At 38.4% G+C, this 14453-nt stretch overlaps 1 protein-coding gene across 2 annotated transcripts in view; it reads right to left on the reverse strand.

The window, feature by feature from the left end:
* The window catches only part of TMEM2 (transmembrane protein 2), a 75748-nt gene that overhangs the window by 35950 nt on the left and 25345 nt on the right, over positions 1-14453 (reverse strand). For both annotated transcript variants that reach the window (XM_008049062.2, XM_008049061.2), the window contains 5 exons: positions 12285-12413; positions 6957-7045; positions 2906-3037; positions 1433-1468; positions 260-415 (listed from right to left, as the gene is read on the reverse strand). In XM_008049062.2, the coding sequence (XP_008047253.1) occupies positions 260-415; positions 1433-1468; positions 2906-3037; positions 6957-7045; positions 12285-12413 (542 nt within the window). The remainder of the gene's footprint in view (positions 1-259; positions 416-1432; positions 1469-2905; positions 3038-6956; positions 7046-12284; positions 12414-14453) is intronic.

Raw genomic sequence — 14453 nt, forward strand, 5'->3', positions numbered from 1 at the left:
GGCATGGTAGTGCGCGCCTGTAGTTCCAGCTACTTGGAAGGCTGAGGCGGAAGGATCGCCGGAGCCCAGCAGGTCGAGGCTGCGGTGGCCGGGAGCGGCCACTGCACTCCAGTCTGGGCGACCAAGTGAGACTCCAACTCAAAAAAAAAAAGAAGAATCTCAGTAAGAATCAATCCGTCCAGGATTATTATAGAAACTTCCCCGAGAGTTAGATTTCCCTTTATTGTTTAAACGTATCTACCACTAAAGCAATGCTTACCTGTTCCTAGGTAATGTCCGAGGCTTCTGGTCTATTCCTCCAGTGCCTACATACTTGTTCTGACCACCCTGAAAGCCGTAATTCCTGCTTTCCCCAACAAAGAGAGATTCGGATACCACCTGGCTGGAACCTACATCACTTGGAAAGCTTCCATCACTGTTAAAATGAGAACAATCATTAGCCATAATTCCACAAAATTTAAATTTACTCTCAAATGAAGGCAAGCTACAACATAAATTACCTCTTATAAATTAATAGATGGTTTGCAAGTTATATGTAGACGAACGTTTTTTTTTTTTTTTTTGAGTTGGAGTCTCACTCTGTTGCCCAGACTGGAGTGCAGTGGCCGCTCCCGGCCACCGCAGCCTCGACCAGCTGGGCTCCGGCGATCCTTCCGCCTCAGCCTTCCGAGTAGCCGGAATTACAGGCATGCACCACCACGCTCAGCTGATTTTTTGATTTATTGTAGAGATGAGGTCTCACCAAGTTGCCCAGGTGGGTCTCGAACCCGCAAGTTCAGGCAATCCACTCACCTCAGCCTCCCAAAGGCGCGGGATTACAGGCTGAGCCACCGAGCCCGGCTGTAGACGAACTTTTAATTTAGCAACATCAGCTGACTGTTCTAGTCTCAAGCAACAATACTGCAAATGGTAAGAGCAAACTTGATCTTAATAAAACAAATAAATGACAAGCACGCTTAACATGACAACTAGGGATGACTATTACCTGGAGAGAAATATGTAACACAAAAAGTTTAGTTCTCAAAGATCATCACTAAATTAGAGCTGCTTCAGAGAAAGAAAACACTGAGTTTTAATCTTCTCCCTGCTTTTACTCCTTTCTTCTTTGTTCCCCTGTTTTTTTAAGAACATTAGCCTAAATCTCAAATGTTTTCATCTAAGCAAAAATTATGACGGGCCTACTCTTCTGTGCAGTTCCAGCTATATTAATCTGTGACTTTGGGATAAATTAAATTAATCAAGAAAAAAATTTTTTGGCCCTCTAGTGGTATCAGGAAGAGAGTGCTAATTTTTTAAAAATGCTAACAAATAATAGAATGTTCCTATGTGTTATCCCCAAAAAAGAAGGAAACAAAAAAAAAGATATCAGAGGCTATTTTTACCTTACTGCTTTAAAATAAGTCAAATAAGTATTTTTTCAGCAATTACAAACCTGGCAAAGGTCAGTCCTATTCCATTATCAGCAAATCTGTAAGAAAAAGAGAGAATGAGGGAACATTTTATTTACCACATCATGTAAGAAGAGGTAGTTCTTTCAATATGTAATTATGATTAAGTCCAGGAGGTTTCAATGTTTATGCTCTCCAAGACCATACAAAAGTTTCACTTTATAATATCTAAGAATAAAGAATATGCAGTGAGGGTACCCAGAACAAAATCCTGGCTGTGCCAATTATTAAGCTGTGTGACTCTGAGAAAGGTACTCAACCTGTTTCCCTCAGTTTTCCCATCTAAAGGTTAAAATAATTATGTAACCTTCCCCATAGGATTCTTGACAGAATAAACATACCTAATTAATGCCTAGTGTTTGGTACAAAGTAAGCACCATATAAGTGTGAACTTTAGTTATTATTTTTATAACTTTTTAAAAAAACAATTAGATTGTGGTATTACTTTCAAAATTCTTGACATGATACCCACACCACTTCTAAAGATTGAATACAGTATCAATTTTCTGGATGATAAAAGTTAGACATGATGGTCAAAGATCAAGAAATTGATGTCAGTGTCAGAAAAAAACTTTTTTCTAGAATGTTTAACCCTAAATCTTAGCTCAACATGCATCAGACCTCTCCCAAAATTATACAAACAGAATTTGTAAAAAGTAAGACGCTTACTGCTTCAAGTCATGCTAAGACATAAGTCAACAGACTTATTAAGGTGGAATTATACAGCTTTTATTTTCAATGGCAATGGAAAACCATCAAAAAAACTTCAGAGTTTCCAAGAGGAAGGAAAAAAAATCCACATAGTTTCAATATCTTTATTTAGCTCTTCTGACATAGACCATGCTTGTTATATAAAGTTAAATTCCCAGTTTCTGTTCAATCTCATCAAAAACCTCTCATGTCACCAGACAAGTTCAGTTCCAATAAAAGCACCAGAATGAGACAATTTCAAACATTTGCAGTCTGTTAATCTAGCATACTTCCTCAGAACTTGTCTTGTCTATTAATAATAATATAATTCCAGGAACCACCACTGTATTTTCATTTTACTGGCTTAAAAAAAAAATCCTTAAAAATAAACACATCGCCAGGCTCGGTGGCTCAGCCTGTAATCCCGCGCCTTTGGGAGGCTGAGGTGAGTGAATTGCCTGAGCCCGCGGGTTCGAGACCCGCCTGGGCAGCGAGACCTCATCTCTACAATAAATCAAAAAATCAGCTGGGCATGGTGGCGCATGCCTGTAATTCCAGCTACTCAGAAGGCTGAGGCGGAAGGATCGCCGGAGCCCAGCAGGCCGAGGCTGCGGTGGCCGGGAGCGGCCACTGCACTCCAGTCTGGGCGACAGAGTGAGACTCCAACTCAAAAAAAAAAAAAAAAAAAGAAAAAATTTTAAATTAAAAAAAAAAAAAAATAAACACATCAGTGTCATCATACAATAACTTTGGTAAAGAATACTCACGCTGAATTCTGAACGATAATGTCTCCCCCTCTGACCCAAGCTCCATTATCATTATTTTTAAAAGCAATAACCCTGTCAATTACAGCAGCAACACGTGGTTTTTCAGGGTCTGCATCCTGATGAGGTCGAAATCTGGGGATTAAAAAAAAGAACTTTAAAAAAGTAATATAAAGGCCATAAAAGTTAGCTAATAACAATTATAAGTTTAAGTGTCAAGAAGAAGGATTTAAATTTGACCAAAACAAACAAAAATCCTGACACAATGTATTTATATTTTAAATATTCATGGAAAAAAATTACTTAATTTACATACAAGTCTCCAGAGAACTACCTTTACACTTTCTTAGTTACTTCTTTTAAATCAACTTATAGAATGAATACTGCAGATTATTATAAGCACAAAAATCAATTCTTAAAAAAAAAAAATCACACCAGGAAATCTGATATGCCTTAACAAATTATTATAAGCTATATATCATTAATATAACATTCAATAAATTAATCATGTATCTCAACATATATGTATGTGAACTATGTACAATTTGAGTTATGTGCTACTTAAATGGTTTAGATATAGGCACTAAAATATCTTGAAAATACCTAAATTTAAAACAGACTGCATTTAACTGACTTTTTTATTATAAAGACTTTGACCTGTTCTTTCTCTTTCCTCTAAAACACTTACAAGAATCCCAATGAAAAGGTAAAAAAAAAAATGGTGTCAAAAACTGTCCAGTGTAACAACTCAAATAAATAACCGTATAAGGCCCCCTATTTAAAAAAAAAAAAAAATGACCAGGTATGACGGCTCACACCTGTAATCCCACCACTTTGGAGATCTGAAGTGGAAGGACTGCTTAAACCCAGGAGTTCAAGATAAGCTCAGGCAACATGGCTAGACCTTGTCTCTTCAAAAAAAATTTAAAAATTAGCCAGATGTGGTGGCGTGTGCCTATAGTCCTAGCTATTCAAGAGACTGTGGGCAGAAGGATGGCCTGAGCCCAGAAGTTGAGGCTATGGTGATCTGTAATTGTGCCCCTACACTCCAGCCCGGGCAACAAAGTGAAACTCCAACTGAAAAAAAAAAAAGAAAAGAAAAGAAAAGAAAGAAAGAGAGAGTAATACAGAACAACATCTGATTTTCTGCTGTAAACCATCTCATCTTTTCTGAACTTCCATCCACGTAAGTCAATCATGGACCACTTGCTTTAATACCCTTTATTTTCATCTTCTCTTTCACTTGATTTATAGAAAACACAGTTAATTTTTCCAGTATTCTATCATCATCAGTGAGTTTTCAGCATACTTCCCATCCCTCCCTTAACTGTACTCCACTTCAAATGTACTAGTTGAAATGTTCACTCTTTTAGATGAAAATTTTCAAATGGTGAATCAAGACCTCTCTTGAGTTAAAATTTCCCATCTTTGGATTCTTGTAATTTCACATCTTGAAGACACAAGGGAAGTCTTATCTGATTAACTGCTGAGTCAACTTCCTCTTTGATGAAAAGACTAAATATCTTCTGGATCCCCTGAGGCTGGTGTTTAATTGATGAATGGGTTTATTACTCATTTATGTTAGCTTTATTACTCATGTCTGGATTGCATGAATACATGTGACCATATTCTATATACTAATTTATACAAAATTAGGAATATGTATAAGCTGTCAATGTCTTATTACTCCTCTTCTATAATAAGTTCTTTTCAACTTTCACTTGGAACTCAATTCCTTATCAATATGTATTTATAAACTGGTAAGAGAAATTAATAATGGAGAACAGTGGAAAGATTACCATTTTCATAACATCACATATACACATTTGGTAAAGAACTTCTTAAATCATTAAATCATTTGGGGTAAATTGCTTTTCTGTTAAATCTATTTAAAATATCAATGGATTCCTAAGTATATTTACTCCTTCATTCATACACACACACAAACACACACATGTACAAATATAAACACATATTATACTTACACACATAAACATACATATATAAATAACTTTTTTTTTTTTGGTAGAGATGAGGTCTCACCAAGTTACCTGGGCTGGTCTCGAACCCACAGGCTCAGGCAACCCACTCGCCTCAGCCTCTCAAAGTGCTGGGATTACAGGCTGAGCCACAGAGCCTGGCCCTATAAATAACTTTTTAAGGCAGGGAGGAGAGCCAATTGTTTCTGCTTGAGGATTTTTCTGGCAACACTAAGCAAAGTACACATAACTTGTTCCACCAGTTATTATAAACTTTAAAACCAAAAGAACAGCAGTGACCTTCTAACATAGATTTATCTTGCTAACTAATATTTTCTTCCTGGTTCGTAATTTGTTGTCATCTATATACTCCTTTTTCTTAAGTTTATCTGCCTTATTTTTCCATTTCATAAGTTGATTGGCTACTAGGTATCAGTACCTTCTGCTGTATTTAAATAATGCCCAGTTTCTAGGCTTCTCAAATGCTATCTGACCACTGCATCAAAATATCTCAGGGGCCAGAACATTGCTGCCATTGCCTTGCTGGACTCTGGTGTGGCCATGTGCTCCCTGAGCTATGCCTGTCACCATGCTTCCTGGCTTTGGCCCTGCTCCCCTATCTTGGGGAAGTGAATCTCCTCTTTCTCTCTAATTCACTTTCTAAATAAACTATATTCTCTAATCTAAAAAAAAAATTATAAATATATATATATATATATATATACTCAGGATCTGGCTGGGTGCAGTGGCTCTAGCCTATAATCCCAGCACTTTGGGTGGTGGAGGCAAAGCCTGAGCTCGGGAGTTTGAGACCAGCACGAGCAAGATGGTGAGAACTCATCACTACAACATATCAAAAAAGTAGCCGGGCATGGTGGCGCATGCCTGTGGTTCCAGCTACCTGGAAGGCTGAGGCAGAAGGATCGCCTGAGCCCAGCAGGTGGAGGCTGTGGTGGCCATGAGCAGAGTGCTATTGCACGCCAGCCTGGATGACAGTGAGACTCTGACTGAAAAAAAAAAAATTTTTTTAGGCTCAACTTGACTTTTAAGGAATCCTGATGAGTAATTTTGCCAACCATACTTCCTCTAGTTTTTTCTTGACCTCATGTCTTACTAATTTTGTGCAAGGATTTTGCTTCACCCTTAAGTCAGACTCACCAGTCTACATGCAGTTTCCCTATGAACAATAGGGCCTAGTGTTCTTAAGTGTCTATCAACAAAGTCTATTAAATCTAGCATCCTATCAACTCTGTAAACTAGTCAATCAATTTGAAGTAGGGAAAGATAGTATGTTCATGACATCTACTGAGTATGACTTTAAGTTGCCATCTTGTCCAGAAAATTTTATCTTCATTTGAGATATTTTATTTATTTTGGCTCACATTTAGCACATAAGGGAATTTGCTGAAATGCCAGTCCATATCCTAACCACATTTTGTGGCTATAAAGAGCCTGGCTGTGATGTAAATGTGAGGTTAAAATGACTGAACCAGAACCAGCCTGATCATCAAATTTGGGATCGTTCCCCTTGAAACAGATTCCAAACAATGTTCCATTTGACCACTAAGAATAAATTCTATATAGTTTGGTTTTCAGGGATTAGACTAAACATCTTAGTTTAACTTATTTTTCAGTGAATTACACTCTGCCAAATCAAGACTCTTTTTCAACATATCTCTTCTTTTTCTTTCTCTCTCTGCAATTCTCTCTGACATCAATTTCTAGCTGTAAAAAAGGAGAAAAGCATCAACATCTTTGGCACGTCAATAAAATAAAAGCCTAGTCACAAAATCTGAAAAACCACGATCAACGATTTTCCAAAAACCCTTCCATAAACTCTTAAAACTTAATTTAAAATGTGCTATCAGCTCATGCTGTAATCCCAGCACTACTTTAAGAGACTTGCTTGAAGTTAGGAGCTCAAGAACAGCCTGGGCAACAAAGCGAGACCCCGTCTCTACAAAAAAATTTTTAAATGTATGTGTCATTAGAGAAAGGAACACAGTGTGTTTCAGTTGGAAAGCTTTGCTTCAGCAAGATATGACTTGAGTATGATTTTAAAGAATCAGTTGTACCTTGCACTGTTATCCAAACAGAGGTATTCTCTTGGGTCAGCAGCACTAGAGTTGGTTGTCTTGACACCTTTGTCAATAAATAAGCCAGCCTGAAAATATAATAATGGACTAGAATAAATATGAATCCCAAGTTACATCTACATATATAAAGGTTCATGAAAATAAGTTTTAGCTAACCACTTCTACCAAAAAAGGGGGCGGGGGATAAATACCAAAGGTGTGGTGAAATACAACTACTTTCCTGAATATTTTAAATAACTTTATGGGGTCATTCAACAAATATTTATTTAGTGCCTACCCAGTGGTAAGCATCAAGAGTTATACATTGGTGCTGGGTGCAGTGGCTCAGTCTGTAATTCCAGCACTTGGGGAGGCTGAGGCAAGAGGATTGCCTGAGCCCTGGGATTCGAGACCAGTCTGGACAACATGGTGAGATCTCATCTCTACAGTAAATCACAAAAACTAGTCAGGCGTGGTGGCACGCATCTGTAGTTCCAGCCACTTGGAAGGCTGAGGCAGAAGGATCACCTGAGCCCAGCAGGTCAAGGCTGAGATGGCCGTGAGCATGCCATTGCACTCCAGCCTGGGCAACAGGAGTGAGACTCCAAAAAAAAAAGATAAAATAAAATAAAAATAATTATATATTAATTAACAAGAAAGATTATGATCCTTGCTGTTACTGACACAAAAACTAGCAGGAAGACATGCAATTAAATAGACAATTACAATATGATAAGCATACGATAAAGTAGCAGATGATAAGCTTGAGCAGAAAAGAAAGGCACCTACATGAGGCCTTTCTCATGGATGGGAGTGAGAGAATTCAGGGAATGTCTCCTGAGAGAAGTGACCTCTGGACTGGGAATGGTGGTTCACACCTATAATCCCAGCACTTTGGGATGTGAATGCGGGAGGATCACTTGAGCCTAGGAGTTCAAGACCAGCCTAAGAAACATAGCAAGACCTCGTCTCTACAAAAATAAAAATAAAAAAAATTAGGCCAGGCTCGGTGGCTCAGCCTGTAATCCCAGCACTTTGGGAGGATTGTCTGAGGCCACGGGTTCCTGACCCGCACGGGTAACTTGGCAAGAACTCTTCTGTACAATAAATCAAAAACTAGCTGGGCATGGTAGCACGAACCTGTAGTTCCAGTTACTTGGAAGGCTGAGGCGGAAGGATCGCCGGAGCCCAGCAAGTCGAGGCTGCGGTAGCCGGGAGCGTGCCATTGCACTCCAGTCTGGGCGACAGAGTGAGACTCCAACTCAAAATAAATAATTAATTAAAAATAAAAATAAAAAAAAATTAGCCAGGCATGGTTACATGTGCCTATAGTCTCAACTACTTGAGAGGCTGAGGCAGAAGGATTGTCTGAGCCCAGGAGGTTGAGGCTGTGGTGAGCTGTGATTGTGCCAATGCACTCCAGCCTGAGGGACAGGTACCCTGACAGGTACCCTGACTCAAAAAAAAAAAAAAAAAAAGTGACCTCCTAAAGTTGAAATCAGAAAGATGGAGAGGAATCAACCACGCAAAAGAGTGGGTTGGGGACACAGGGAAGGGGTGGGCAGAAGCAGTTAAGGAGCCAGAGAAAAGCACTCAAAGAAATTGTTTATATAAAATGCATGGAACATCCAAGAAAAAAAATGCTTGATGGACTAACAAGATGTATGACAGGCGGAAAGGTAAGAAAGAAAGCTGATGGGGAGCAAATGTCAGATCATGTGGCATTGATATGCTATAGAAGTTAGGTCAATGGGACTTTAATAAAGGCATCGTAACCCATTGCATTTTAAGAAAAAGAAAATACACTGTAACTACAAAGTGGAAAATGGATTGAAAAGGGCAAAGACAAAATTTAATAAAAGTAAAGTAGAAAATTATTTCAGTAATCCAGAAGAAAAATAAAGATGACCTAGACTTGTGGCAGTAGTAACAGAGGAAAATAGTGTTGGTATTCTTTACTAGGTAGAATTGATATCATTTAGTGATTGATAAAATGCCTGGAAATGAGGGAAAGAGAGCAATAAAAGCTCATATATTTTGGTTTAGACAACTCGGTGACTAGTGTTTTTATTTACAGAAACAGACATACAGGAATAGGTCTGGGCCTAACACTAAGGATTTTAGTTTTGAACGTGTTTTATTTATGTGTCCATGAGACATTCAATGAGAATAAGTATGACTAACCTGAACTAGATATAGATTGGGGAGACATTAGCCATTAAAGCCAAAGGACTGGGGTGTGTGTTTATTTATACGAGATTCTAAAATGGTAGGTTTCTTTTTGAGTACCCCAAGAATTCAATTTCCTTTGGCTATAAAATATTATCCTGGATAGACATGCCCAAATTTAACAAATTGAAATCTAATCATCCATTCATATTGTTTAGATTTAATATTCTCAAAATTAATAGAGTCGATTACTACATGTCATCATGATATTGACATTAAAAATTATTTAGAACAAGGTGTTTTTTATGCCACTTACAAATCTGAAATGCACAGGCCGTAAGAGATAAGATAGACAAGTGGGACCTCATTAAACTGACAAGCTTCTGCAAAGCCAAAGAAACCATCAAGAGAACAGGGAGACAGCCCACAGACTGGAAGAAAGTATTTGCCAACTCCATGTCTGACAAAGGCCTAACATCAAGGATCTACAAGGAACTCAAATGTGACGCAAAAAAAAAAAACCACACAAACAACCCCATTACAAAGTGGGCAAAAGATATGAATAGATACTTCTCAAAAGAAGACATACGAGCCGTCAACAGATACATGAAAAAACGTTCAGCCTCATTAGTCATCAAGGAGATGCAAATTAAAACTACACTGAGATACCACCTAACTCCAGTCAGAATGGCCATCATCAATAACTCAGAAAAAAACAGATGCTGGAGAGGATGTGGCGAAAAGGAACACTTCTACACTGTTGGTGGGAGTGTAAATTAATACAGCCTCTGTGGAAATCAGTGTGGCGATTCCTAAAAGTTCTAATAATTGATCTTCCATATGACCCTGCAATCCCTCTACTGGGAATATACCCAGAAGAACTCAAATCACTCTATGAAAAAGATACCTGCACACATATGTTTATCGCAGCATTGTTCACAATAGCAAGATCATGGAACCAACTGTGCTGTTCATCAAAAGAGGAATGGATTTAAAAGATGTGGTACATATACACAATGGAATATTACGCGGCCATAAAAAAAAAAATCATGAATTTCGCAGCAAATTAGAGTGGATGGAATTAGATGGAATTAGAGTTTATAATACTGGATGGAATTAGAGTTTATAATACTGAATGATCTTTCACAGAAACAAAGATCTGAGTATCACATGTTCTCACTCATAAGTGGACCTTGAACAACTACTGAAATACTATAAGAAAAGAATTGACAGTGGCGGGAAACTACTGGGGGGGGCAGGGAGGGGCAGGGAGGTGGGATTAACGGTAGTCTATATCTGTCTGGGGAGTTGGGGACATACCTCTTCAACAAGGGTACCTGCACAATGAATGTTTGTATACCTAACCCTTAACTGTACTCCACAATTTTAAAATAAAAAATTTATATAATTATTTTAAAAAAAGAAAATTTAAAGATTTCTACTTCAAAGTGCCATTTTCTTTTCTTTTGAGTTGGAGTCTCACTCTGTCGCCCAGACTCAAGTGCAGTGGTATGCTCCTGGCCACTGCAGCCTCGACCTGCTGGGCTCCGGTGATCCCTCCGCCTCAGCCGTCCAAGTAGCCAGACTTACAGGCAGGCACTACCATGCCCAGCTAATTTTTTATTTATTGTAGAGACGAGGTCTCACCAAGTTGCCCGGCTGGTCTTGAACCCACGGGCTCAGGCAATCCACTCGCCTCAGTCTCCCAAAGTGCTGAGATTACAGGCGGAGCCAGCAAGCCCGGCCCAAAGTACCATTTTCAATCATTATTGCCTTAATCAACTATTTAGCTCACAAAAGTTTTATATAGTATAAAATTTTCCAACTCCTCATCAAATGATTCTAAGCTCTTCAAATAATAGCGCACTTAAGTTTTTAAAGGATCCTCTGAGTATCATAAATGGAAATTATTTATGAGCTTTGGTGTGGGTCACACCAGAGCAAAGGATCTTGACATCATGCATATAAAATAAAGATATTAAAATGCCTTGTAAGTACAAAATGAACCAAATATATTTATCATGGGGGGGTTCCAAATATCATGGAAACTAGAGTTCCTAAATGGCCTTGAGGTCACTTGATCTTTTTAAATTAGGTCAAATATTTCTAATATACATTCCTATACACATGTAATGACATTAAAGATTGGAAAAAGGATGAGGAGGAGGGAGGGAAGGAATGAGGAAGAGGACACATGGATCCAGTCCATTAAGTAATTTTTCAGATTACATGTGCATGTGTGCATTATCCATACTTGTGTGTACCAGTGGAATGCAATATATACATTCTGAACATGGAAGAGTTAAGAGTTGCTTTTTTTTTTTTTGAGTTGGAGTCTCACTTGGTCGCCCAGATTGGAGTGCAGTGGCCGCTATCGGCCACCGCAGCCTCGACCTGCTGGGCTCTGGCGATCCTTCTGCCTCAGCCTTCCAAGTAGCTGGAACTACAGGCGCGCGCTACCACGCCCGGCTAGAGAGTTGCTTTTTTTAAATCACAAATTACTTTCTCTGGTGACATGTTCTACCCAAAATGGACATTTTCCAGCTGTGATTTGCTATGGTTTGACAACGTCCCCCCAAAAAGTCTGTGTTTGAAGCTTAATCCCCAATGCAAAAGGGTTGGGAGGTGGGGCCTAATGAGAAGTGCTTAAGTCATGAGGGCTCCATCTTCATGAATGAATTAATGCCCCTATAAAAGGGCTTGAAGCTGTAAGTTCAATGTCTTGTCCTCTCTTGCCCACTCTTTGCCCTTCCTCCATTGGATGACACAGCAAGAAGGCCCTTGCCAGATGCTGGTCATTTGATCTGGGGCTGCCCAGCCTCCAGAACTGGGGGCCAAACCATAGCAAACGTAGTCAAACCATAGCAAATCACAGCTGGAAAATGTCCATTTTGGGTAGACCATGTCACCAGAGAAAGTAACTTGTGATTTAAAAAAAGCAACTCTTAACTCTTCCATGTTCAGAATATATATATTGCATTCCATTGATATACACAAGTATGGACAATGCACACATGCACATGAATTTCTGTTCATCATAAATTACCCAGCCTGTGGTATTTACTTATAGTAGCACAAAATGGACTAAAATATAACCACTGTAGTTCATCCTTTACTCTGTACATTATATGTACCAATTGTTAAAAGTTAGGAACCTACCTTGAAATTTGAATGGACCCTGTTGTTATAAAATATGCCCAATGGAGTTAGTTCTGGTTTCTCTAATAGCTGCAGTCCACTGGATTCCCCAGTAGGTTCTTTGTGGAATAAATACCATATTCCAGCATCCTATAAATAAGAGGGAAAGATCATTAAAAGTCCTACTTTATAAAGTCACTCTATGAAGCACTCTTATAAACTAACTGCTTCATAAGCAAGTTTAATCTTTTTAACACAAATTTTTGTTTCAGGTTCAGAATTGACTATTAAAAGTTGGACATACATCTAACATCCTCAAAACAGTTACATCATGTTTTTTTGAAAAGCAGATTTAATTTTGGTTGCAGGATTGGAAAAAAAAATGGAAATAATTCAGTGAAACCAAAATGTATTTTCAAAATAACTTTCCCACATTATCTACTTTAAAAAGTTATGCAGAATTAGAACCAAATAAGCCTTCCATGTGACCAAGACAGCACAGCCGTTAAGCAATATGGTTTTTTTCTGTTTACCTCCAAACTTGATCAATAGATGAGTCATGCCTATTAAACAACTGTCTGCCAGCATGCAGAGCTCACTGACTTCTTTCAAACTCCAATGCCTTTCCTGTCCCAAGGCAAATTTTTGCCAAAGAGAAAAAAACCACCACATGTATGAATCAGGATGCTGTCTCAGTCTGGACCTTGTCTATTTAACTTCAGTATTACTGACCATAACACAAGTAGAAGAATCTTTTGACACTCAAAGTGAGATATGAAAATGAAAATAAATGTTCTTAATTTCCATGAAAACTTTTTATTTTACAAATTAATTAAAAGCCAGCCCAATGTGAAGGACAACTTCACAACATGGAACTTTGATTAAATAGGTTGTTAACACACAGTATTAAACACACAGTATAAAAGGACAGTATTAATTCAAATTCAGCACACATTTATTTAGTGCCCACTATGTGCCAGGTATACAGTAAGACTCTTCTCAAGCAATTCACAGTCAATATGGAAATAACTAAAATATACCATAGGTATATATTATTTATATACTTTATATATACTATATATATATATACTTATATATTCTATATATATATTCTCAAGCAATATGGAAATAACTAAAATATACCATAGGTAATAAGTACTATATTAGTTGTAACAAATAAAATCTATTGGAAGCATAGAGGAGGGATGAATTGTGGAAACCATATATACCTAAACACCGAAGAAATGCCGTATATAACATTTTCCATGATAAAAGTTGACAAATGAGTCTTAATAAAACAATCTACTCTGAAAAATGTTTGCCACCTCAACTCTTTTGGGCACAAACAGACAACTCAATGGAAGAGGACTTGGAGGCTCAGCAAGAAAACCGGATCGTGAGACCTGTAAGTTGAGGGCAGAGCGGGCTCTCCCAGGCTACATGGAGTTTGGGGATGGAGGGAGAGGCGGCACATAAGAGGGTAGCAGCTGTTTCCCGTTAAACACTGTGGTGTCAACACAGGTAAAAGGAGCTTTGTAAAAGGCAGTGGAAAGGTACAATGAAAAATGGTTTGATTTACTTTGGGAGAAAAAACTCTGCCAAAATTGGCTTTGCTGGAAAAGTTTTTCTAGAGAGAAAAGAAAGAAATAGCTCACAGAATAAAAATGAAGAACATACATGAAATGTGTTCTTTTCTCACATGAGCCATAGCGTCAGGTTACATTTTTCATGGATTCCTTGCAATTTGCTTTAACCTTCAACCTCAGACTTCTGAAAAGAACTGAAAAAAGTCTTTGTACTCTGGCTTTTGACTTTTAAAGCCACATAGATCAGAAGATGATACCAAGTATGACTGTACATCAACTTCTTGGTCATTTTACTCAAAAACTTACTTTTCAGTTAGAAACTCTCAGCCCCAGCCAGAAGCAGTGGCTCATGCCTGTAATCCCAGCACTTTGGGAGGCTGAGGTGAGAGGATTGCCTGAGTCCAGGGGTTCGAGACCAGCCTGGGCAACTTGGTGAGATCTTGTCTCTATAATACATCAAAACATTAGCTGGGCATGGTGACGTGGACCTGTAGTTTCAGCTACTTGGAAGGCTGGGGCAGAAGTAACACCTGAGCCCAGCAGGTTGAGGCTGTGGTGGCCATGAGTGTGCCACTGCACTCCAGTCAGGGAAACAGAGTGAGAC

Source organism: Carlito syrichta, unplaced genomic scaffold, assembly GCF_000164805.1.
Source record: "Carlito syrichta isolate Samal-C Ts95f unplaced genomic scaffold, Tarsius_syrichta-2.0.1 Scaffold130478, whole genome shotgun sequence".
Classification (NCBI taxonomy): domain Eukaryota; kingdom Metazoa; phylum Chordata; class Mammalia; order Primates; family Tarsiidae; genus Carlito; species Carlito syrichta.